Source organism: Aedes aegypti, chromosome 1 (assembly GCF_002204515.2).
Source record: "Aedes aegypti strain LVP_AGWG chromosome 1, AaegL5.0 Primary Assembly, whole genome shotgun sequence".
Classification (NCBI taxonomy): domain Eukaryota; kingdom Metazoa; phylum Arthropoda; class Insecta; order Diptera; family Culicidae; genus Aedes; species Aedes aegypti.
Genome location: NC_035107.1, coordinates 167,572,235 through 167,600,086, shown reverse-complemented (window position 1 = coordinate 167,600,086; position 27,852 = coordinate 167,572,235). Strand labels below are relative to the sequence as shown.

General features: G+C 38.4%; 1 protein-coding gene and 1 long non-coding RNA gene across 2 annotated transcripts in view; one reads left to right on the top strand and one right to left on the bottom strand.

The window, feature by feature from the left end:
- Positions 1 to 1,543: 1,543 nt before the first annotated feature.
- Positions 1,544 to 12,658, bottom strand: LOC110679132. The gene is made up of 2 exons (XR_002502243.1): positions 11,914 to 12,658; positions 1,544 to 1,724 (listed from the first exon to the last, which is right to left on the bottom strand). It is a non-coding gene; the product is annotated as an uncharacterized LOC110679132 (long non-coding RNA).
- A 2,022-nt stretch (positions 12,659 to 14,680) lies between these two features.
- LOC5568281 (leishmanolysin-like peptidase) overlaps positions 14,681 to 27,852 on the top strand; it is a 169,536-nt gene continuing 156,364 nt past the window's right edge. The window contains 1 exon segment of the mRNA XM_001657927.2: positions 14,681 to 15,561. Coding sequence (XP_001657977.2) covers positions 15,367 to 15,561 — 195 coding nt within the window. The 5' untranslated portion in view covers positions 14,681 to 15,366.

The window sequence follows — 27,852 nt, the reverse complement described above, 5'->3', positions numbered from 1 at the left end:
ATGCTGCACCATTGCAGCCCGCGCTGCATTCTTCTCCTCTAAAACCTCCTGGCACTCCTCGTCGAACCAATCGTTTCTTGAGCTCCGTTCCAAATATCCGACAACGCTTTCGGCAGCGTCGTTAATGGTTGCTTTGACTGTCCTCCAGCAGTCCTCAAGAGGGGCCCTATCGCGCTCGCCCTCATCCGGCAACGCTGCCTCAAGATGCTGCGCGTACGCATTTGCGACATCCGGTTGTTTCAGCCGCTCGAGATTGTACCGGGGCGGGCGTCGGTACCGTACATTGTTGATGACGGATAGTTTTGGGCGCAGTTTCACCATCACCAGGTAGTGGTCGGAGTCAATGTTGGCGCCACGATAGGTTCTGACGTCGGTTATGTCGGAGAAGTGCCGTCCATCGATCAAAACGTGGTCGATTTGCGATTCTGTCTGCTGAGGTGATCTCCAGGTGTACCGATACGGGAGGCTGTGCTGGAAATAGGTGCTACGAATGGCCATGTTCTTGGAGGCGGCAAAATCTATTAGTCGTAGGCCGTTCTCGTTCGTCAGCCGGTGGGCGCTGAACTTTCCAATCGTCGGTCTGAACTCCTCCTCCTGGCCAACCTGAGCGTTCAAATCTCCTATGATGATCTTGACGTCGTGGCTTGGGCAGCGGTCGTACTCGCGTTCGAGCTGCGCGTAAAATGCGTCCTTGTCATAATCAGTGCTTCCGGAGTGTGGGCTATGCACGTTGATTATGCTGAAGTTAAAGAATCGGCCTTTGATTCTTAACTTGCACATTCGTTCATTGATCGGCCACCACCCGATCACGCGCCTTTGCATATCACCCATCACTATGAAAGCTGTTCCCAGCTCGCGTGTGTTGCCGCAGCTTTGGTAGATGGTATGATTACCTCTAAACGTTCGCACCAATGCTCCTGTCCAGCACACCTCCTGCAGCGCTACGATGTCGAAACCGCGGATCTTCAGTACATCGGAGAGTATGCGAGTACTTCCAATAAAGTTGAGAGATTTGCAGTTCCACGTACCGAGTTTCCAATCGCTAGTCAAGGGGGTGGTCACTCTACGCACTTCATTTGGCACAGCTGTGCCTTCAAAATACCAAGGTGTGCCAAGCGTGCCAAACCTACACAGCAAAAAAAGTTGTTGAATATTACATCGAAACTGCTGCAACCAAGTCGTTCCCTCGGTTGTGGAATATTACACAGCCCGACGTACTCGAGGGCAATTGGTGTAAAAAATGCGACCGATGTAATTTCTGCGATGTAATATATTCCATGTACACAATACGATGTAATTGATGCGATGTAATATGAAAACTATGTAATCAGAACGATTTTAACAACAAAACGTTTGCAAATTCCGTCCAATGGTTGATCAAATTGCCTTTTTATCCTTTTTTGCAGCTGAATCTCGTTTATGATATAAAACGCGTTTTACTCGGGAACAAGAGTTACATATTAGTGTTTTTTTTTTTGCATATTAAAAATGGATAAAAAGCAATTTGATCAGCCATTGAAAAGAATTTGACGATAAAAATAAAGAATGGTTAAACAGACAGTATTAAATTTTATTTATTTTTTTTATTACATATTATTATTTTTAACAGTAATAGGCCTTCGCAATGAAACCCAGAGTGATGAATACCAGAAGACGCTCGATCTTGTGTGCTGACTTCCTGATTAGACTGTGAACCATTGTGGAAAGTTCGTACTCTGTTGAGCCTATACAAAAAAAAAAAAATAAAATGTTAGTAAAATGTACTGTTTGGTATTTTTTAAGTGTAAAATGTGATATTTAAAAATAAATATTATACATTGTTCATCACCCTACAAACATAATGATCAAAATTTTCGATTTCTTGGGAGCCCGACGCATATCCATAATGTAATTAAGATGAAACAGTTTGAGATTCTAGTTCAATCTTATACCAAAACTTCAAAGGCACAAATCTGACGAATAAAGCATCAAACAACAGTGTACTAGCAAAGATCTTAAAATGAGAAGATCTAGTCCATTAGCTGACGATTTCATCAGCTGAGTGCTTCTGAAAACGTGAATAGGGCTACATGTCGGCCATTGTAACGGCCATGTTTGGATTCAGAGATGTTTAATCTTAAACATTTCAGCCTACAGATTATTTATCATTTCGGTTATTTGTTGTTCAAAACTAGAATAGGATGAGAGACTGAGAAAACGAATCATATTGGTATCACTTTTTTGAGTAATGAACATTTATTTTTCTGGTATACAGGTCGGATTAGATTATCCGGAGACTCGATTATTCGGAATTTTAGACTCGATTATTCGGAGTATGATTTTTGATATTCTTGTTTTTTGGTTTTTATGCATAAAATTAAAATAATTTAGTATTGCAATATACAATATGAATGGTTTAGCAGTTTTGGACTTAGGTAGGAAAAGGAGGGTTTTTGAAAATGGTTTGTTTGTGTATGCTGGTCAAAAAATTGTTTTCTTCTCAAGACCCCTTATGTTCCTAGAATTAATTTCTGGCTACGCCACTACACCATATAAATGAAACAACGAAAAAAGATAATATTTAAGTTCTTTTCTAGCAGCTGGAACAAAAACAAAACCAAACGCTCCCGAGCGTCAGAGCGCTGGTTTAATCGCATTCGTCGTGCTCCCGAGTAACCGAAGCTAAAAGTGATTCGCGAGCGTGTTCAGAGCAGTTCAGAGTCATATTGTGCTTTTAGGATAAAAACTGCTTCCTTTCCGAGATTTATGATTTCCAAGGGTTTTTGACTACAAACTAGTAGTTTACTGTCGATTTTATGGGTTTCCAATTAATTTGTCTGTCAAAACCATAATAAATCACACTTTGCTCTGTTACTCGCGAGTAGACGTTCCCGAGCTTGTTGCTACTTCTTTTGACATGTTCTCCCGAGCAGACGGGTGCGGACTTACTCACATCTAACCAGTTCGCGAGTCAGTGATGTTTGTTATGCGTTGGTATAAACTCGTGAGCTGCATCGTGATGCGAAATTTTCCACCACTGGCCTTAAAACAGTAACTTTTTAGTGACCGGCTTCAAGAAAGTGACCAAGGGTTTAACAAGTTACTCGCTATCAACCCTACAGTAATTTCAGAAATAATATATTTTATTTCCAGATTATTCAAGTGTTTTTACCCTAGCTTTTTCAAAACAAAACAGCTTTGATAAACACCAAGAATAGTCAAATATTTACAAAAATCATCAGCTCTATAAATTTTGTGCGGCCTACGGAGGTTTCGAAGATTTTTTTTCATATTTGGCTCGTTGAGTATTCTACAACGTGAAGTTGAGATACCGTGGTTGGTTTAAATTTAGTTTAGTTAACATTTGAGCTTGTTTTTTTATATTGAAAACATTTTTGCTTTTATGAATTATTAATAGTTTTTATTTCAAATATTTGAAAAAAAAAATCGGGATATTTTGCAGTAAGATTGTAAGCCCTGTCGATTTTAGTTTCACTAACAGCCAAAACATTCCACAAAGAAATTTAACTTGAAAAGACCAAACTGAGGTTACTTCTAAAAACCACAAATTTATGAGAATCTTGCTAGGTTTATAACAACACATTTTTGTGCAATAACCTCCTTCAATTTTCGTTAATGACGCCTAAACAAAAGTCATTGCATCAAGGTCCAATTTTCAAACATGATTTTACTTAATTACATTAGAATATTTACACAGGACCTTAAAATTAATTCTACCAACTCCTAGGAGTGATACCTATACGTGTGATTATAAAAAAGACAAGGTTTGCACAAAATCTTGGACAGGATTCTCAAAGAATTCTGGACACGAGTTTCAGAGATAACATGAGCAGGATTCTCATAAAATCTTCAACAACACACTCAATCACGATTTGCTTGTTCGGTAATTTTTTATACTGGGTACGAATTGTAAACCATAAAAAATACCGAACTTTCAGCTTTTTGATTGAAAACTTCTGAGGTTCAGTAATAATTTTTGCTTTTTACTGAACTACGGTAGCTGTCAGACCCAATTTTGCAACATTACCGAACAGGGCGAAAAGTCAGTAAAAACAATTACCGACTATTCAGTACTGGATGTTTTTTACTGACTTGTCGTCAAAATCAAATCAAAACAAACTGATGCGCATGCGGGAAAGTGTCAAATGAGAATCTCCTGCTGTAGAATCATCCGGCCGGCGCCAGGAGACACGTCCACGGCAACCAAACCTTTCCTGCGCCTATTTTGCGCTTTCGCGTGGTAAGTAGTCGACATTTAGTGACAAACTCAACAATTTTAAGCAACCAAAAAGGCTCAGCACGATTTGAACTGTTCTTACGTTGGTAAATTCGGTTGGTTTCCATACAAGAGGAAAGTACATCTGCATCATTGAGTTTGCCTCCTGTATGCAAACCAACCAAATAATAATGATTTTGTCACACATTTTTCGATTACTTCCACTGAGATACGAGCATTTTTCGTGTGAATAAACATCTACGGTACATGTTTATTCACACGAAAAATGCTTAATAATGTGGCTTGGGTTTTTATTTGTATTGTTTTTGAAAAAAAAAATCCGGAGGAGCAAAGCGTGAAGCATGGGCAACTGGAAAGCCAGTAAAAACGCTCTACAATTTTACTGACTAAGTCAGCAATCTCCATCAATCAAAACATGTTTTGCTTTACTGGGTTTTTTTCGGTAATCGTAAAAATTACCGAAAAATCCGTAGTTCCAAAACCCAGTAAAATTTTACTGGGGTCGGTAATCTGAATTGGCTGTGAAGATTCCATAGACTTCTGGTCAGGATTTTTAACGTATTCAATTCCAATTTTCGAAAATAATGGAAAAGATTAAAATGCAGCCTTAGGTAGGGATTAAAATGATTCTCAAATTAATTTATAATAGAACCCCAGACAAAAAGACGTAACACTTAGAACAAATTTCTTTAAAATCCATCGTCCAGTTTACACCATCATCATCTGGTGAGCATGTTGCACGAAATACTGTTTCGTGTAACAAGACCTGCAGATGGCATAAGGAAAACGATACGCGTGCCTCTGGTTGTGAGATTTGTAACATAGCGAATTTGAAATGATCGTGAAATGAGTGGTCGATGGAAGTTGCGTCAGTGTGACGTCTGCTTGTCTGTGTTGAACTATGAGTTGAACTATTGGAAAGTATTTAAAATGATTTTAATTCAGAATTGCGAAATGAAAATTGTAAGAAATTTTGAAGGAAGAGGGCAGAGTTTCAAAATAGCTTGAAAAAGATTATTGCACGAATTCGTAAGGGAATCTCACAATCTACAGTAGGATGTTTGGATGTTTAGCAGCAATCACCTATTGTTCGATGTGTTCAAAAGAAATTGGCTTACTGACTTTTGTCAAATTTCATGCGAATATTTATACATTGTAAAAAATGGCCCCCCACAAAAAATTGTTTCAGCGAATTGACCCGCGGTTTAAAAAGGTTGGGTAAGTCTGTTTTATAGTCTAAGCAGGGTATCAACCAAATTTTGATGAATAAATTCCCTGATTTTTCATGACCTTCCAGTCGATTTTAGAAAATAAAAATCTAGACCATTGAATTTGATGGGTTGTATAATGACATAATTAAGACGAATATAAATCAAAGCAATACTTCAAAACATCAAGAGCACTAATCAAAAGAACCAACAAGTGGTTCAAGCTGGAAACTTGATCGATTGATCATCATCAGGAAGAGACTAATCAATCAAGTTTTCCTATTAAATGGCTGCCTGGTTCTATAGATTTATTCCCTTAAAAATTTGCAGCGTGGCTTCGATCTTAAAAACCAATCGCAGGGTGTTTATTCAAAATAAGTTTTCAAATTCCCGTAGAACACCATTGCATTGGTTAGTATGTAGATTGTCCAATAATGGAAAATAAAAACAAGTATCTGAAGAAGCAACAAGTTACGAAGAGATATAATCAGTTTATTGAAAATCTGATAGATCAACTAAATTTTTTATCAAACTTTACACTGAAAGTTTGCTGAAGTTACCTTTGGACCAGGTCTTCGATTTTTAGGAAATATCAATTCAACTTTCTTATCGAAAACTCACATGTATATTTTGAAACCTTTAAAGCAAATATTTGGCACAGAAAAAATAACCTTTCATTTCAATACGTACAGTACATTCATTCGAAAGAGTGAAGGATGCCGTGCATGAATTAGAAATCATAAAAGTTTCTGGGATATTTTGAAATAATATGAAAACCATCTGGTCAATTTGTTCTACAAAACAGCAAAGTTTGACATGACCTGTGGCTGGTTCCTGAGTCCTGGTCAAACTCAAAAACAATATCTCGCCAAACATATTTGATGGCTTGTGTCGTTGAGAACTAAACAAAAATCTGCCCAATACTAGCTAAGTGTCCTCGCCATTTATTAATCCATTAATGATCTCGCCATTAATTATTAGACCATTTCCGTCAGACCTTACCCCCTATTTTTATATTTTTCTTCGAAAGACGATTATTTTTAATGATTATTGACGCTTTCAGATCTAATTTATATGCACTCCTGATTTTATTGTAAATTTTTGAAAATTCGAGAATTTACCAATTTTGAGTAGTGCGGCACAGTTGTTTCAACCCTGTGGGTAAACAAAGTGGAGATTTTCCCACAACTTTCAAAACCCCTGCGCTGAGTGTTTGTAGATATGACGAAATGTCAATGTCAAATCAAGCACACGAGACGACACGACAAAATGGAGAAATTTGAGAGAAATCTGAGGTCCGATGGGCAAGCTTCGTTGTAAATGAAGCCCATCCTTTACTATTGTACTTATAATAAAAACTTTTACCGGAAGACGACTGCTAATAGACCGTTTTAAGCTTAGCAAGTGATGGAATTCTCCTTGGAAGCATTTCTGCAACGCTGCGGAACGTTTTCTACAAGAGGGGCATATTGGCCGGTTTGTTTTGAAACGTCAAGAATTGGACCGTTTGCAGATAACGTCTTGTACTCGCTTTAGAAGCTACCTGGCAAGAGAAAGTTGCATGCAAAGCATGATTAACTAAGTAAATAACACTTTGACACCAAAAACTGTATAAGTAATGGATTTGCCACTGCGATAGAGCAGTTTTTCCTTAGGGGGGCCTATACCTGTTTACCCTACCGTTTGATATCTGCTGCTTATGTCGTCAAGCTGTTCCGGAACCATATGACCAATGGATTATACATACTTCCCCATTTTACCACTCTCGTAGGTCTCCCCGAAAAATCTGCAAACGGTCCAATTCTTGACGTTTCAAAACAAACCGGCCAATATGCCCCTCTTGTAGAAAACGTTCCGCAGCGTTGCAGAAATGCTTCCAAGGAGAATTCCATCACTTGCTAAGCTTAAAACGGTCTATTAGCAGTCGTCTTCCGGTAAAAGTTTTTATTATAAGTACAATAGTAAAGGATGGGCTTCATTTACAACGAAGCTTGCCCATCGGACCTCAGATTTCTCTCAGATTTCTCCATTTTGTCGTGTCGTCTCGTGTGCTTGATTTGACATTGACATTTCGTCATATCTACAAACACTCAGCGCAGGGGTTTTGAAAGTTGTGGGAAAATCTCCACTTTGTTTACCCACAGGGTTGAAACAACTGTGCCGCACTACTCAAAATTGGTAAATTCTCGAATTTTCAAAAATTTACAATAAAATCAGGAGTGCATATAAATTAGATCTGAAAGCGTCAATAATCATTAAAAATAATCGTCTTTCGAAGAAAAATATAAAAATAGGGGGTAAGGTCTGACGGAAATGGTCTATTGCGGATCTCACTAGAAATTCGCATAAGAATTCGGAAAGCCATACAAAATCACGTCAAGTCATTAAGACTGTGGACTAGTTAAGCTAGTAATCCAAACAAGGCTTCACACCAACAAAAAAAACTATTAGCCGCTGTAGGAATCCACCAATCAGGCTCCTTAATGAAACTGTCCAGGATTTTAGTAGGAAACCACTCTTCTAAGAAATTTATTAAAAAAAAAATCAACTGCTAAGATTCATAGCATATGAGTTGCATGAAAATAAGATCTTTTGAAGAATTCACTAAAAATCTCTTATGGAATCCGCCAATTACTTTTTCAGTTATGTTCCAAAGAATTTTCAAGTATCTGGTCAATAATTATTATCGCCTCGATTCCCGTTAGGATTCTTGCAAAGATATTGTCAAGAATTTGTCACGAACCTTAATGGAAATCTTTCAAGCATCCTTGCCAGGAATCCATAAGTACTTTACTGGAAATTTTCCAAGGATCCAATCATATTACATAAAATTTCAGTTGAATCTGCTCAATATTTTCAGGCAGAAATTCACGAAAGATCTCACAAAAATCGGTTTCAAATGTGAGCAAAATCTGCCTCAGGTATTTCCTAAAATCCAATGTTTATTTTACAGTATTTCGAAAAAAGAACCAACTCTGTCAACTATTACAAAATCATATTGTCAGTCATGATGCAAATTGTAAAGCATTCGTGCTCCCCTGAAAAAAAAATCTGTTAAGGAAAATTATAGAAGTTATGTAAAATACGATTTTGATTTGTTTTGCCATCGCCGTGAAGCTAGTACTATTATAGGAACATAAATTAGAAATTGTGCTTTTAGGGAAGGTACACAAATAATGTCACGCTAAATTTCAACTTTTTTGACCCGTTTGTCACGTTTTTTGTATGAGTCCTCCTAAATTTTTGTAAGGCTTGTCACGCTTGGCTTGACCCGCTCCCCCCTCGAAGCGTGACGTCATTTGTGCATGACCCCTTATAGGCACATATGTTCCTATAGTGGCACAAGCGATAATATATACAAAAATATGAGTACCTATCACCTTAACGACAACTTTTTAACGATTCTCAAACATCTCTACTTGTTTAAAAAGACTTGCATATTTAAAGGATGTATTATTCTACGCAAATATTACTCTCCGTTAAAGCTTTCTTTACTCCGAATACACCATCTTGATTGGACCATGATTTCTCAATTTTTCGACTTTGCTATTGTGTGCTGTCCAGTACCGGGGGATCTCCCCCTACTGAAAAGTTTTTTGTTATACCGGACTAATTACCTAAGATCTAATTACTAATTGTACATAACAGGGGTTCAAGTCAGTCCAGATCCAGGATCATGAAGGAGACGTAATAGTCTATGCCAGTGTTGATAGACTCACACTCAAATCTCAATAAATACGCTCTCCCGTGAGAGCAAACTCATTAAAGATCTGCTTCGCAATTCTCACGCTTACTCAATCAACTCAAACCGTAAAAAATGATTCAGTCGCAAAACCCGGCAAAAACTCGTGAAACCCGAATGTTGTTGTTTACGTTAGAAAGGATTACTATAATTTTACCAGACTAACAAGAAATTATTGCCGTGTGTGAGTAAACTGTGGAAATACGAGACAATGAGTTAAAAAGGTGAGCCAACTCATCCATGATTTTTTGACTGCTGAGTTGCGTGATTGACAGCTCACGCATGAAAAATCTCAAGCGTGAGTTGTGAGAAATTGAGTTTTTCACAACACTGGTCTATGCAGAATGCAGATTACATGAACACCATCGGAAAGCATAGAGAGGGTTGTGATAGGGTAGGGGGAGATCCCCCAGTACCGGACACTTAAGCCACTTAATTCATAATTCGAAAAATATTGATTTTATGGGCTCGTGTTACCCATTTATGATAAATATTATCATTTTTATAGTGTACAAAAATAAATTTGAAAATATAAATATGAATTTTGACATTGCATTTTGATGATGTATTTTAGTACCACATTGATCGATCTTGAAAGGCACCCAATACCGGACACGATCTGGGAATGCCTCGAATTCTGTAAATTTAAACATCATAGAATGTTTACACTATAGGAATAGTTTATAATAGGGTCCTAAACTGCCCATAACTGCATATTTGTAACATTCGACAAAAGTAGGCATTGAGTAAATGGGATACCACGTTTATATTTTACTGCAGTATGGGAGGAAACTAAAATTTCAAAAAATCATTAAGAATTCAAAAGAGCTTATTTGAGGCTGAAATCTTGTACAACTCATACCGCATATTGGGTGAATAGACAGAAAATAATTCTGATAGAATTTTCGTTGCTACTACATTATGAGGCTCATGTATAATCTCAATGTGACTGTTATGCGGTTACATTTGCCAGTGTGACAAAACAACTTGGTATTTTTTTCGAATTTTCTAGAACAAACTCACAGATTTTAGTAAGTTGATCGAAAGTATTTATCATTTGATGACTCTCCCCGGTATTAACTCCAATTTGTCAAAAATGTCGAATGTGACTGTTATGCAGTTATGGGCAGTAAAGCCCTGTCCCAATTTTAGTGCCAAACGCTTAAGTTTAGGCCAAAAACACATGTTTACTAAATTTTCTAATGTTTTCCGTTGGTTTAAGCCCAAAAAACATATATTTAGATTTTTTCACATCTTTTGGCTTAAACTCAAATTTTGGGTGTATTTTGTTTTCCGTGTCCCTTACGAAATGTCAGATAAGAACAACCCCAGTGGTCGAACTAAAACCCCTGTGGTGTTTTTGTCGACTAAGCGAACGTCAAACATGATCAAAAGTGCCAAGGTTCATTTATGGACCAAATTTTTAAATTAAAGTTTAAGCATGATATAGCCACTATTTGAGCGGGAAAAATTGCTAAAGTAGTTACAGTAACATGCTTTTTCGTGTTATTAAATAAAAACAAGATTTCATTAAAAAATTTAGGACCCAATTCCAATTCAATGCATTTGCAACATTTACAAGAGTAATCTGAGTTTTTCTTAGTTTGCAAGATGCCTATCAAAAACCTCTATCATATATGCTGAAAAAAAGCACATTTTACGATGTTGTTCTGAATTTTCATTCTTCTTAATTTTATTGCATGTTTGATACCATGATCGACGGAACCCATGGAAAATGAAAGAATTTTGAGACACTGATGCAAAAATTACAAAGATATCATATAACAAATCAAGCTGTCCGAAACTAAGGGACAGGAGGTGCTTAACCAAAATTGTAATTTGTCCATATTTAGTTCAATTATGGTACAAAATACATTCATGCTATCAAATTAGGATTATGTTCGATCATGCTTGTGGGATCCAAAGTATTTTTTTATGTTCAAAATAATTATTAAACAGGCTCAAAATTAAAAAGATACGTCATTTTTTTAAAGATTTTCAAATTTTTCTACTTTTTTAAAAAGGCATGCATATTTCAAGGATGTGTTATTCTACGCAAACATTAGTCTACATAATAGCTTTCTTTTCTACTAATACACCATCTTGATTGGACCATGATTTCTCAATGTTTCGACTTTGTCCGGTATTGGGTGCTGTCCGGCACTGGGGGATCTCCCCTTATAGGGAATTGGTGTAGACTTGGCACAGTAATGCAATTAACGCTGCAAAATGTAAATGTGTTGATAGAAAACCAAATCACATTTTTTTAAATAAATTAAATATTTCAAATAGTTCAAAATTCAAAACAATAAAATAAAAAGGGTTTTACTTCTTTTTAAATTTAGCAGAAAAATAATAAGATCAAATAAACTATGTGTTAAATTGTTGTATCGTCGAAATCTTTATTAGAAAAAAGTGTAGACACGGACACCATCTAGCTGCACAGAATGTAACTTAACACAACGGACATACATGCTCCAGACACAGCCGACAAACATTCCTTATGAAAAGTTTCAATGGCCACACCCCATGACACGATGCAAATTACTGCCGAACGACACTAAACTGCTCGGCCACGAAACCTACAAAATTGTGTGAATTGCTAGATATTAAACAAAAATTCTCAATCATTCTCCGAGACCCTAATCAACTCAAAAACCACTAAAAACAATTTTCAAAATTCTCAATCAAAAAGTAGTTAATTTCGCCCATTGACGTACAGTTACCTTTTTTACCGTAGTTGTTCCGAAGCTCCATTTAGGTTCATCATTAGAAGCTCACATCATTGCAGCGCGCCAGTTGCTGAAGATCGATTGGAATGGCAGATAAACGGGACGCCGAATCCCGTTTACGAGCGTCTCCACTTATTCCCAAGTCTATCCATGGGCAGATTATTGAAATGAGCCACCAGACTTCCTTTGGTATGGCCGGTTTCATGGCTTTTGCTGGACAACAAACGTCGACAAAGGTTGAATTCTCCCGACTGGTTTACCGGTTGAGACGGTTATGCCGGAAGGATCACAAGGGAGCACATTTTCTCCAGAGACGTCTTAATTTCCTGCTTCGTTGATTGCCTTCCTGGCCGATGTTTCTAAATTCACTATTTTCAGGAGTTTTTTGCGTCGGAAACTCCGGAAATCCACAAAATAAAACGCGATCGCGCACTAATGGCGGCCAACAACCGCCGACCAAAACAAAGTCTGAGCAGTGTTGCGAGATGTATTATAGCATAGATGCCGAATGTGAAATGACATCGAATTAGTGTAATATCACTAACGTAAGTTGGAACGAGTTGGTTGCAGCTGTTTCTGTGTAATATTCAACATTTTCAGATGTGAATATTACACAACAGCAACGTGTTGAGAATTGGTAATGATGTTTCCGTGTAATTTTGGGGCGATGTAATATAGCATTGAAAATATGTTATTATACACCTGAAATTGTTGATTACATCGGATTTTCAATACATCGGCATGAGTTACGTCGATGCATATTACATTATTTTTTGCTGTGTACTATAATTCTACATCCCATAACAATCAATGAACTGAAATTATGGAAAAAACATTCTCAGCAAGCATTGAGATGTTTCATTTTCTTCTGGCTTGCCTCTCAAATTTTACATTACTTCCCAATCACTGTTTTTCATGGAGCTGTGTTTTTCCGGGATACATTTTACTTACATTAGAGACCGTACATAAATGACGTGACATTTTAAAGGAAAAATGATACGCTCCCCATCGGGAGAGCTAAAAACTTGGCAAAAAATGTTACGTATTTATGAACGTTTTCTTATCGCAGGGGAAACTATTGAGAGAGTTATTCAAGTATATGAAACACTTCAATGGGAAGGAAGAAAACGACTCACATGATTTCAAAGACAACACGGAAACTGTGACACGGAGCGTCAACGGGATCGTTGTGGCAGGGAGGGGGTGCGAAGAGTTGGGAGAAAATTACGGTGAAAACATCGCGATGCAGTAAGACGTATGCCATATGTGGATCCCTGTAATCCTCTGAACACACGGCGATGATAATGATGATCTTCAAAATCAAATCAGATTCCCAACATTTTTACCCATTTCCACATCTTTGGAAGTTGCTTTGAGCTAACAAGGTCACGGACGCTTTTCTGTAGGTATCTTTTAATAAAGATTAGGAGGTTCGTTCTGAATCCGAAACCAACGCGAAAGTTTTGGAAAATCTGTGTTTGACATGTGGCAAACAACTCAGAAAACTCAATGATTGCTGGGACGAAAGTTTCAGTTCACTGTGATTTTTATAGCAACCCACTTTGGTGGGGTGTGCCAGTCAGTGCGCCGAAAAGTGCCATGGGGCTCTGCACAAAAATCTTTCGCTCTCTTTTACTCTTATATAAAATTTGTAAACAATAAGGCCAGAAAACGTCAAAATCTCATGCAAAATCAAAACAGTGCAGAGCCCCATAGCTGCGCAAGGCATACTGTGTAGAGTGACCACCCCCTTGTCGCTAGTCCATTTTCGTCACTGTGGTCTTTGCTGATTGTTCCGGTCCGTATTCTCTCGTTGACGTTCCTGTGCTGATGTATTTTTACGGTTGGCTTGCAGGGCCTGACACCAACCCCCTAGATTTCCGGAGGACCATTCCCCCTAAATGTTCGGAGGGCCATAGCGCGCAGTTTAGCTTAGAGTCCTTCTCTGGCACTCGGACGATGATCAGCCGCCCCTGACGGCTCATACGCTGCTAGTGCTGAATTCTGGCAACTAAACATATCGCATTGAATAGTCGTATTTGATGACGCATTTCATTTTCTCATAATTTTGTTTAATGTTTTACGCATCCGCGAGGTATCATTGATATCTCCTATCCATAAAAACATTTGTTTTGCCCCTTCCAAAACAATCAAAACAAGAACACTGGACGCCATGATGAATCAATGTTGGGTTGGTAATTATTGGCTCATGCCATCCCCCTGTATGGCTTGATAAGAATGATTCGAAAAAAGTACTAAGTCCAAACTGTAAACAACAGGAGCAGTACCTGTCAAAATTGATGCGTGACGTCACAGTGCAGTGGAGTATTGAGCTCTCGCCGAGCGGTGTCACGAACACGTGCGCAAATTTGCTGGTTGAAAATACTGCCGTTTGATTTTGCTGGGAACAGCTGATCTTTGTTTATATTTTCAACCAGCACTTTTCAAGTAGTGTTGGTGACATGTAACGTGTATGTATACGAGCGCAGAAACCACTATAAAGCGCTCGCATTGCAATAATCGTTCCACCTTTATTTGCGTAGAAACAAGAAGCCACAGACAAACGGGATATACACACTCGGTTACTCGGTTCTTGGCTTTTAGGGCGAGATCACAAGTTATGCGAGATTTATTTAGAAAGCTCAAAATCCACGTTTCCGTGTATTTTGCACAACTGAAGGGCTTAAAACTGACAATGGTTACTGTCAAAAACTTCGCGTTGATGTTTTCGCGTGAAAATGGCAACAAAACAAACGCCGAAAAAGCCTTGCAAACAAAACTTATCTGTTCCTCCCACTGCAGTATGTTGTTAGTCAGTCTCTGGCTCTGCATCTTTCGCTGTGCTGTTTGCTTGATTCGCTTCTCGATGTCGAACGAAAAGCCATTCATCCATCGTTCGTTCGTGTGGTGGATTACTACATCGATTCAATAAAGACGATCGTGCAAACCGCCGAGACTTTCAGTAGGGTGAATGCATCTGACGCGATCGGTTCGGATTTTCGATTCAGTTCTCTGTTACGGTTCAATTTTACACGGTTCGGTGTCCCGGGAGGAATATCAACCAGTTTTCGTTGCCATTCGCGAGTGTCCCTGCCAAAAGGCGGATGTCTGCGTGTGTGAGGCTGCACTAGAGTGGTTATTGTGAACGGATTACGGCGAAAAAAAAAACAACCAAATGCCATCCAGTGCTGTGCGAATGAATTGCCCAAATGAAAGTGCAAACGAAAGCAAATGTTTTCTCTAGTGCTGGTTCCTATGTTTGATATACAAGTTTATGGACATAAACATATTAAAGCATTCCAGTTGCAAATAAACTAAAAACTTGGAAACACTCAGCAAAAGTGTAAAGCTATAATTCAGTTTTAATTAGGAACTACATACTTACATACTTTGCATCTAGTCAAGGATAAGAATTAAGGATAAAATCAAAAAGACTAGCATTTCGCAATGGGTTCTGAAAGAAAATATACCTTCAACTTCAATACATCCTCGACGGTGATCCAAAAGATTTTCTTCTTGGTGGCTTTGTTCCTAACATTGCAGATGGTGAATGGCGAAAATGTTGACCACTTTGGTTCAAGCGGTGGTCTTCAAATCCACGACCACAAGCACTGCAAGCATCAACACCCCAAAGCACATGAGGTAAGTTTAGCCACTTGGTAGCACCATCGATCTCGCTTCAACCTTTAGCTTCATGCATTTAGAACCAACCTTTTCACGGTATTGATTCACGATTTAGAGCTGTACCAATTAGGGTAGTGCACTACTTTGGCACCTCTATGATTCACTATGACTTGGGGACTTTTCCATGGTCATGTAATTTTAATCACGTTTTTCTTTCCTTGATCTTATGTAGAGTAAAACTAATAGGAACACGTATGATAAATACATTACAATAACAAACATGAAAATAAGCTACACGACGCTTATTGTAGTGTAGCAAATGTATTAGAAAAACAGGACATTGCATCCAGAGCTGGTAGTGAGTCACTTTGTAGTTACTTGGTCACTATTTTCGACCTAGTCACTGCAACTAAAATATACTGAATGGGAATAGAGAACTCACCAAGGCCACTATAATAAATTTAAGCTAAGTAATTAACGAAAAGTTACTTAAGTCACTTGTTTTTAGGAAAATGGTCAATTAAGTCACTATTTTCTTGATCGGATGATGCCGTCGTCGAGGGTGAGAATGGATCAAAACCGCATATGCCCAAATTAATTCTTGAATGACTCTTGTAATTGTAGTGAATAAGATGAGGGTTGAGTACATAATGTCATCCATTTCCATCTATGTTCACTAGATTCTACATTCTCTCCCTTCGTTTTATTATCAACCTTTATTTTATGAAATTTTCATTTAATAATATTAACTGTGTTCAAATCATAATCGTTCAAGTGCGCTGGCTTTGTTCGAATTCTTTTTGGCCGAGGGCCAATATTATACGCAGGTTCATCTTCTGTAGATACGGGATTCCTACTCAGTATGCGTGAACTATAATTCACGAGGCGGCTGGATTTTACTCCTTAGGATAAGATTTCAAATATTGGAAGGTTTGGCTTTCCTTTTACAATCCGCATATTTTTTCCCTAATGCTTTAAATTTTTGATCATTTCTCCTTGCTTGTTCAACATCAATTTCACGACTTGATCTTGGAAGCTTGTCTCCGATATTCCAGCCAAACATTAACACGGAGTGTGAGAAGTTAGTTATGGAATGCGGAGTTGCACGATACGAGTGTAAAAAATCTTGCAGACCGTTTCTCCAGTTTCTGAATGTTTGTACCCATAGATGCGCTTATTTTCAAAGTTTTGAGAAGCGCCTTGTTTTGCCGTTCGACGAGACCATTTTGAAACGCGGCGTAAGGAACTGTGTATTTAAGCGAACAATAACCATCTTCGTTTTACAAATTTTAAAAACCATATTTTTGCTCAAAATTTAAGCAATAATCAAGAAAATCTATCATTGCATTGCATTTGCTATCTGAAATACGATGATAGATTTTCATGCGGATTTAGCTAAATTTGAATGAAAAAAACTGTTTTTTATTGTTTGATGATAGCTGATGATTGAATGATGAATTCTTGAGCCTTAATAGTAATACAGTTTTTTTTTGCAGTAGCTTTGAAATTCATGGGAAGAGAACGGCTGTCCATTGTCGCAAACGATTTCTTCCAAGAACCCAAATCGAGCAAATTTTTCTATTTTCTCCCATGGTTTATCAGGCACTTCTGACCTTACGATTCGATGTGTTTTGGGCTCTGACTCAAGAATACACCCATGACAATTTTTCATAAACTTTTCTACTTTATACTTTCATACGTAATCGACGTTTCATAGCTGTAAGGGCCCATTCACAAATTTCATAACGCTGAAGGGGGTGGGTGGGTGTCCTCATGATGTTACAGCTCATACAAAATTTAAAAAACCATTCATACAAAAAGTGTTATGAGGGGGTGTCAGAAATGATCATTTTTAGCGTTATGAAATTTGTGAATGAACCCTAATACCAAGTTGTGGCTCATGTGCTAGCTCCACTGTACGTTTTTGTAGACATCTCTGGATTACAATCCTCTGATCTTTATATACCAATGATCTATTGTTTGAAAGGCTACTAGCTAAAGGTTTATACCTCCTCTAATATACGAAATAAAATCAATCATTTAGTGAAAACCATATGGTAAAACCAATTTATTGGAATCCCTCTCAACGTGACAACATGTTTACTTGTAGGTTTCAAATAAGGAGCTTTTGGTTTATGTGGGAATAATATTAGTTGAGCTTTGGAAGCATTAGGAGAAATATTACATTTTTGCAAGTATGAAGAAAAAATATCCAAACTTTTTTGCAATCTACTACAGATGACTCGCAGGCTTCGTCCTTTGGCGGAGAAAAGATGTGAACATATTGTATAATATTGGTCCCAAAATGCTGCCTTGAGGAACAGTAGCTTTTATAGGAAGTCTTTCAGCCTTGGAGTTCTGATAATTAACCTGAAGTGTACGATTTGACAGATGACTTTGGATTATTCTAACAATGTATGCTGGAAAATTAAAGTCCTTTTTATTTTAAATCAAGCTTTTGTGCCAAACACTGTAGAATGCTTTTTCTATGTCTAGAAGAGCAAGACCAGTAGAATAGCTTTCAGATTTGTTCGAACGGATCAAATTTGTTACACGTAAAAGTTGATGAGTGGTCGAATGTCCGTGGCTGTTCCAAACTGTTCATTCGCAAAAATTGAATTTTTATTCATGTGGACCATCATTCTGTTCATAATGACCTTTTCAATAAATTATCTAATGGAGGAAAGCAAACTGATTGGACGATAGCTAGAAGCTTCTGCAGGATTTTTGTCTGCTTTTAAAATTGGAACAATCGTAGCATATTCCCATCTGTCAGGAAAATATGCCAACTGAAAACATTTGTTAAATATATCAACTAAGAATGATAAGCTACTTTTTGAAAGTTTCTTGATGAGGATGTAGAAAATTCTATCATCGCCATGAGCTTTCATATTTATTATTTTTTTTTTTAATAATAGTTCTCACTTCTTCCACATTAGTCTCCCAGGAATTTTCTAAAACGTTCTCTTGATTGAGAATGTTTTTGAAGTCCTGAGTAACTTGATTTTCAATTGGACTAGTAAGTCCTAAATTAAAATTGTGCGCGCTTTCAAACTGCATAGCAGTTTTGTTTTAAGTTTTTCGCAATTAGTTAGTAATAGTTTTTTAGAGAAAAGGACAAATCAGCCGCCGGCAACTCGCGCTCCAGGGCGTGCTCGGTTGTCACAACAATGTTCATCTCAGCATCAACAACCGCACATATACCATGACCTGGGAGGGAGACACAGATACTACACACGAAATATGACACAACACTTTTCTAAATTGCAAGATAACTCCCGCTCACCAACAACAATCAAGGCAGGCTTGGGAAAAATCGCTAGTTTTCTTTTAAGCCTAATTTGCTAGTGAACAGAAATCGCTAAAGAAATTTCTCGCCGATTCCTTGCAGAAATTTTCTGCAGCGACTCCCGTTTGAACTGACATCTATTTTCAACTGCGTACTGCGATCAGAAAAAATCGCTTCCTTGATCGATTCCTTGCAGGAATTTTCCATGCATCAAGATAGGCCAAGAAATTACTTGTCAGCAGTGAATCAGGCTTTATTGTGTACCTTCGATCTTTCTGAACTAACTTGGAAAAAGGATCATAGCTTCACGCGCATTTAATTTTAATTTTAATTGGAAAAGAGTAAAAAGATTATTTATTTATTTTATGCGTGTTTTAATACTTTATATTCGATCAAATTAAAAGGTACTCTCGTGGCATTGCTTTTGTGTGTGCAGGAATTGATTCTCAGCCGATTGTTGTTAACTTTGTTGAAATGTAAAAATATGTTTTGCTCAATTACGCGCTTTTATCATGTTTGTCCATTCTTTAAGATCTGGGCTCACAGAGACAGTTCGTGAAAGCAGAATCTTGGCTCACTATAACGTACATAAATTTTGTATCGGTTTCTCTCTCCCAGACCAGTACCATCCATCTGCAGTGCTGTCAACAATCACCAAACAAGTTCACTCCTATGCAAGCGTCACAAGGAGTATGCTGGTGGAGATAGCGGACCAGTCTAGTGAACCCGATTTGTTCTCCGTAGAAAAATTTCTGATACTTGCACGTGAATTATCTGCAAGACTGTCAACTTGCCAATCGAAGGCAGCGCAATTCTCAGTTCTGTCTGAATTCGCCCTAAAACACGTCTACAATGTTCGACCATAATCTTCCCAAGCTAATGAATTGAAACTGCCGTTCCTTGAATAACAAAGCTGCTGAGTTTTTCAACTTTGTGGAATCCAACGACATCGATATCGCAGTGGTTACTGAAACCTGACTACGTAGCCACAATTCGCTGTACAGTCCCAACTACTCAACAATTCGCCTGGATCGCCAGCATGCTGATGCAGAACGCGGTGGAGCAGTCGCCATCTTCATCAAGAGGGGTATCTCCTTTACCCAGCTTGACCTATCTACGTCGATTATCGAGGCTGTTGGAGTTTCAATCTACACCGGTACAACGCCAGTAAACATCGTAGCAGCATATTTTGCCGGTTCGAATAGGAAAGCCCATCTTCAGCAGTTAAGACGTGACATTCGAAAGCTGACCAACTTTGAAGTACCGTTCTTTGTTGTGGGAGACTTCAACTCTCGACACACAATGTGGAATTGCGCCACCACAAACAAAGCAGGAAAAATTCTCGTTCAAGAGTATGAATCATCTAACTTTTACATCCACCACCCGGATAAGCCAACGCGTCACCCGCCTGGGATAGGAAGGCCTTCCACCTTAGACCTTATTTTATCAAATAATGTGATACAAATGTTGATCCCGCTAGTCCACACTGCGCTCTCGTCTGACCACCTTCCTGTTACATTTGAAATCAACAATCCAGCCACAGTCCCAGGTCGTAGCATGCGATGTTACAACCGAGCAAATTGGAATCTCTTCGTAAGATCAATCAATGCCCAGATCGACCTGAATTCTGAACTTGTCAACCATCTAACCAACCGAGAGAACATTGAAGAAGCCATTTCTTTATTTGAAGACGTCGTTCTACGACCTGAGGATGAAAGCGTTCCGACGGTTACGATCAACCATCACAAATTCTCTCTTCCCGAATCCATAAAGCTGCTAATTCGCCTAAGAAACGTACGGAGGCGTCAGTATTTGCGTACTCGTGACCCAATGCTAGGCACAATAGTGTAACAACTTAATGACGCCATTCGAGAACAATGCTCTGAACACCGTTTGCACCATAGCCGCAGCCGATTGCGTTATTGCACCATCTTCTCTGGTTAAGCCTTGAGGTGAAGATGAATCGAAGCCACACCTCAATTTTTCAAGAGCACAAATCTGAAGAACCAACCATCCGTTTGAGCTGAAAACTTAATCGATTGGTCTCTGGCTGGTGGTGACTAATCGATTAAGTTTTCAGTCCAATCGGGAGTTCGGTTCTCCAGATTTGTGCTCTTGAAAATTTGAGGTTTGGCTTCGATTCATCTTCACCTTAAGAAGTAAAATTTATCATCAGCCTTTTTAACTCTTGTCAACTATCAGCAAATCCTTTAATAGAAAAACTTTTAGCTTAGCCACTGTGATATTGGAATAGGAAACACTTAGATCTAGGTTTTTTTGTGAATAAATTTTTCCTTATACTGCTTGACTTGACACACCAAAAAAATTAAATTCCTATTATGAATAACTTTGTTATTACGCAGCTGAAAGGTGATCCAAATCTCTGCAATTGTAAATCGAATAAATAAAATGAATTGATTTAAAATGAAATAATCCAAACGGAGACGCAATTTCTGTCAAGACATGGTTGCTATAGACAGTACCTGGATAGGTTGGACTGGACCAGGATGAAATAAACAAAATAGTGTGGACAGAATACCACTAGAGAGGAACAAAAAAAAGACTACGTTGTTTATGGACAGCACCAAATAACCAGATCGATATTCCTAGGATGAAAAAAATGATGATTCAAGTATTCGGTTGGGTTTATTATCCCCGAGCCCCAGATGGGTCTTCCTTCGAGACCTTTTTATGATGCTTAACTTTTGGAAACTATATGAATGGGTTACATACATGGCCTTATTCGCTACTCACCACATAGTAACCCACATGAGCTAGCGTCTATGCACGAAAAATCGCTAAAAGGTAACGCGAAAAATATTTGTATGGCGAAATGAATCTTACGATTTATTTCTCAAAATTGGGAACATTTTTCGAAGAAATATTTGGTACCGGCTGTACGTAATGATAATGACTATCACGCCCACCAAATATTTTTTTTCAATTAATGCTTTCATTTACGAGAAATTTGACGTTAGATACCTTTCCCCATTCAAAAATAAACGGGAATACTTCTGTCGATCAACTGTGAAAAAGAACAAAGCAGGTAATCTATTGAAAACAGGTTTAGATTATTTTGCATAAATTGCATTTGTTTGCATACCTAATAAATGGGCAAAATTGTTGCCTTGCTAACATAAAATCCATTATGGAATTACTATGCAAATGCTATTATAAATTGTCACATTTCGACGATTTTTTTCGTAGCAAAAATAATGTAAAAGTACGAAAAAAAAAGTTACACTTCAACAAAATATGTTTTTTTAATTGTTAGTTTGAAACATGACACTTTGAGCTCCATACCTTTTAGTTTGCACTTTCAGTTAAAGATGCTTGTTCTTTCTAATACACACATCTATCGTCTGGATTCTCATTGCAAAAGAAATATAAACAGTCTTTTGATCATTGATTCCTGCAACTAATAGATAATTATCACCAGAACATATAAAGTACAAACAAAATATATCGTAAGATTGTAAATAGTTTTTAAAAGATTTTTTTTAACACATGAGTTTCAAGATGGCTTTGAGACAGTTTAATTTTAACAGTTTATAATTGAAATTTAGTTGTGATGTAATTATATGTAAAATACCATTGAAAAACTTGTACAGAATTGATTCCGAATCACTGTGTCCCAATGCATTATGTTAACCGTTGAATAAAATTCGCCTAAATTATATTATATAGTATATGTATTCGTATTACGTACGCCTCAGTGATGAATAACTAACGAAAAGTCAACCAAGAACATTATTACTTTCAATTGCGGAAGCATTCTGTCTTCAAGTATCATTTGCTACAGTGTGGAACAAGGGATGGCGACCGCTCTCTTTCCGTTGAGAGCAATTGAAATACACAATGTCTTGAAAGCGTAGGGGTAAAGTTAAAGCATGGGAACCTTTATGACACACAGTTGAATTTATCTGAATGCACGATTGCGGAATGCGAATTAGATAATCAAACTCTGCGACAGCATTGGATGGATGTTTGTGTCAAGATACTAAATGATCCATAATTAGCTTGAAATGTCATATGTCAAACCATTGTTATCGTGCATACCTTTTCTACGTGTGTTAAAATCTTAACAACGATTATATTATAACGAAGCTCAAGCTAATAAATATGTTGTGAATGGACAAGTGTTCTGAAATCAACTATAATGCAGTCGTTCTTGGGCTATGTATAAATCCTTTTGCAATTTCTCACACAGCAAAAAATCAAGGATGGAAAACAATCGCCTCTAGCGACTAACAACATAGTATTTGAACACGCAAACAAATTTTGTTGTATAATCTACTGAATCCATGGTTGAATTAAGAACTGCACCAACGATTTTCAACTGACTACAAAAATCTGTTAAGTTTACTATAATCTGGAGAAAATCACTGAGCAGTGCAGTAAATTTGACTATTTTCGTAGCATCCACTACAAAGCATTGTATTTCAATCCGTGACACCCACCGTACAACACAGTGTGGTCAAAAGTATGATGCTAAACTTCTCAAATCAAGAATGTTTCTAGTCAAAAATACTACAACTCTGGTTAAATCAACAGAAGAAATTTTCTTGTGTAGTGATGTTGACTATGTTTTGGTAGAGTTAACAGATTAATGTAGTCGGTTGAAAATCGTTGGTGCAGTTCTTAATTTTACCATGGATTCAGTAGTTTCTACAATAAAATTCATTTCAGTGAATGGTCTAAGAGGGCCGTTGCTCTTGCAGAAGCATGATTTGAACAGCTCACTACGCGCGCATAATAAGGATATACAGTCGCCTCTCCACATCTCGATATCGAAGGGACCATCGAGATAGGGAGAGATCGAGACAAAGAATGGACTTTTAATGAATACTAGATTGAAATCCACTCCGTTGCCAGGAAAATAACAAACAAGCAGACGTCACCTCGTGTTCCAGAACTGTTTTGATTAAATAAAATCGAGTCTAGTAACCTTTGATAATGGGCATATCGACATACGGAGAGGAAATCGAGAACGAAAATCAATCAGGAATACATCGAGATAAAGAGATATCGAGATATAGAGGATATCGAGATATGGAGAGAGATAATGTATGCAGACTGAAGGGACCGAAGAAATCATCGACATACACACTCAAACAGAGTGTGAGAGTTCGGTAAACAAAATCACCGAATTTGATCTGTAATTCACTAAATTACAGACTTTTCGGTAATCCAGTAGTTTTTGACAGCAATACTACCGAATTTCGGTAAATTGACGTGAATCTGTCATACTTTTTACTGAAGCGTCTGTGATTCGCCAGCATTACCGACAACGGTGAAACATTCAACCGATGTTTCGGTAATTAATCTGCTAATTTACCGGAATCGGTAAATCTGAAAATTGGCAGCACCATGTCATGTGTGTTAGTTTTTTTTTTCTGGTGGGTCTTTGGAAGCAACTGCAAACATTTTGTGTAAAAAATATTAGGATGAAGGTAAGCATAATAGTTTTTTAATGGTCTAGACAATAATAAACAAAATTATTTGCAGTACGCTGCTAGGAACCACCACGTAGAAGCCGTTTTGTCCGTCCCGCATTAGTTGCAACGTAGCCAGCTTTCACCAGCAACAACGACAGCCTCATTCTCAGTATTGCTTGGTTCTGGATCTATCCGTGTCGTAAAGCAGTTTAAACCCGAATGAATATCGTACAATCATGAAGATTGAATAAAAATATGAGATTATTGTTATATTTTGTCTTTTTGTATTGTGATGATGAGAAGCAGGAGGAAAAACAACCGGGGGTCATGGATTACATTTTTTCGGTAAAAATTACCGATCGTTCGGTAGTTTTGACAGCCGCGCTCGAAAATTCAAATTACCGAAATTCGGTAATCGGTTCGTTTACCGAACCGATTACCGACCGTTCAGCTGTTGAGATTTCGGTAAATAAATTACCGACTTCGGTGATTTGAGCTAAGTGTGTAGGGAGAGATATCGAGATATAGAACATCGAGATGTGGAGAGTCGACTGTATGAAGCATCCGATGCACTGTTTGTCGCGGGACAAACCGTTTGTCGGATGTTGTAACATGTTGCGATTAACACGGATCAGAACGCGTTCACGATTCCTTGCTTAGCGCTTGCACGAGTCGGTTGACAGGATCCCGGTCTCATCGCACGGCACTTTTTGCAAAGTTTAGTTAGGCCTTTTTCCCCACCGCCCGCGTGGGTTTTTGGTTTATTTAGTGAGAAAAACAAGTCTCAGTTTTGTAAAGTGAGTGCTTAGGCGATCGCGCTTCGCGGAGGAAGCGAACTAGTGAAACTAGTGTCGTTCCACCGAAAAAAAAAATCATCACCCATCATCAACTCATCGGTGATTTTTTCTCCCGCGCCGTGAACAACAACAAGGCAGAAGACCGACCCGGTCGGTTTGCTACCTACGGCGCGTGGACGTTCTCCTGCTGTAGAACGGATAAGTATACAATTTGTATTTGTATCTATTGAATTGCTTTCGCATCTCCGAACATACAGTGTTGAGTTCAAGGTTGTTTGTTGCTTCTCCTCTGTCTCTCTCCCAGTGCAATTTTGCCCGTATAGGGGAGTTGGGTACAAAATAGCCCACTGAGTGGTTAAGTTTTTTTTTTATCTTTTTTTTTCTTTGTAATTTTGCTTTGCCCATTTAGGGGAAGTGTGTACAAAATAGTCCACTGATAAGTTATTTTATTTTGTTTTTTATTATTATTTTTTTTTTGGTTGCGGTTGATTTTTAACCCGCATGGACGAATCGGATGGAGGCGATACGCCTCCTAAAGATCTCGTTGCTCGAACGCGGTTTTATCAACCGTCTTCGGCCTTGGGTTGTCTATTTCCGGCGCAAAAATAAGATTTTGAATGTGCTCTCGATCTCTAGAGAGCTGACGCGTAAATATCCTGGGACCGTTATTCACCAAGTGAAGCAATCCAAGCTGCGTGTAACTGCACCTAGTTACAAAGCAGCTAATGAGATTGCTCAGCATGAGGCTTTTACTGTGGAATATTTTGTGTATATTTTGGCCAGAGAGGTTGAGGTGGAAGGGAAAATTATCGACGCGAGTCTGACATGTGATGACATTAAGACTGGCAAAGGCGTTTTTGAAAACCGGTCCATTCCTGATGTGGCTATACTGGATTGTAAACAATTACAATCAGTTTCCATGGAAGGAAATAAGAAAGTGTTCTCGCCGTCAGCCTCGTTTCGTGTAACTTTTCCTGGTTCCGTTCTCCCGAAATTTGTTTGCATTGATAGTGTTTTTTACCCAGTGCGCCTTTACGTGCCGAAGGTATTCAATTGTACCAACTGCAAACAGCTTGGTCATAATGCTAGCTTTTGCGACAACAAGCCCCGTTGTGGCAAATGCAACCAAGCTCACTTGGAAGATGATTGCACACAGGAAGCTGAAAAATGCAGCTACTGTCGTGAGGATCTTCATGATTTGCAGAAGTGCCCGGCATACAAAAGGCGCATTCGAAATGAGAGTCCCTCCATTGTGAAGCGCTCCAAGAAGACGTATGCGGAAATGGTGAAAGCTTTAAATCCGCCTGCAAAAGAGTCTTCATCAGCCATCCCAGTTGGTAAATCTTTTCAAGAGTTGTCTTCCGACGAAGCGAACGACGACGAAACCGATGGGGGAGATTCTTCGGAGGTACACGCACCCGGAAAACGAAAGTCTCCATCTTCTCCGGGACTGCGCCGTAAGGTAATGAAATCTTCCCTCAAAAGTTTGCCGAATTCTAAAGGAGGTGGGGCAAATTCGAAATTGCCGAAGAAACAGGTCTTTGATGCTTCCGTTCCGTGTTGCAGCAAAGATCTGCCGCCCCGCCTCCACTGATTAAATATACTTCGAAAAGAAGCTCTAGGCAAGATAGCAAGAAAAAAGCTACTGAAGTTCCTCGCTCTTCCTCGAAAACCCCCCGGGCCAAGCGAGGACTGATAACTTTTACAGCCCTTGTGGATCGCATATGTGATGCCCTCGGAGTTTCAGACTCATTCAGAGGCATACTCGACCTTTTCCTCCCCGCAATAGAAGAGTATCTCAGGGAATTGACTATCTCGTGGCCCCTCCTTGCTTCGATCATATCTTTCGATTCATCGAGTGAGGTACAAGATATGATCACTGTGTTACAGTGGAATTGTCATAGTCTAAAACCTAAATTAGACACATTTAAGTTTTTGCTTCACAATTCCGATTGTGATATATTTGCACTCTGTGAAACATGGCTTTCTTCTGAAGATGATCTTAACTTCTACGATTTTAACATTATACGCCAGGATCGAGATGATAATTACGGGGGTGTGCTTTTAGGGATCAAAAAGTGTCATTCATTCTACAGAATCCCCATCCCGACTCATCCAGGCATAGAAATCGTTGCTTGCCAAATAAACGTAAAGGGTAAAGATCTTTGCGTAGCTTCTGTTTATATTCCTCCAAGAGTATCAATAAACCGCCGTCATCTCTGGAATGCAGTCTCCATGCTCTCATCCCCAGTTTTAATACTGGGTGATATGAACTCACATGGTGCTGGATGGGGCGAATCTTATGACGATTATAGAGCGGCTATTTTCTATGACTTATGCGACGGTTTCAACTTGAACATTTTGAACACAGGTGAAGTGACACGTATTTCATCCGACGGCAAAGAAAGCCGCATTGACCTATCTTTGGGTTCAAGTTCGCTATCATTCGATTGCATGTGGAAGGTGATTGATGATCCCCATGGTAGTGATCACTTGTCCATAATAACTTCTATCAGAAATAATTGTGAAAGGTCAGAACAGTCAATTCAGGTTCCTTACGACCTCACTAGGAATATCGATTGGCAAAAATTTGCATCAGCGGTAACTTTTGGTATCGAAACATTCAACACACTCCAACCGTTGGATGAGTATCGATTCCTAACAGAATTGATTTATAAAAGTGCATTAGAATCCCAAAAACAACGAGTTCCAAGTGCATCCTTCAAAAGACGACCAGCCACACCTGGTTGGGATGATGAATGCACTCAGTTGTATCGAGAAAAAT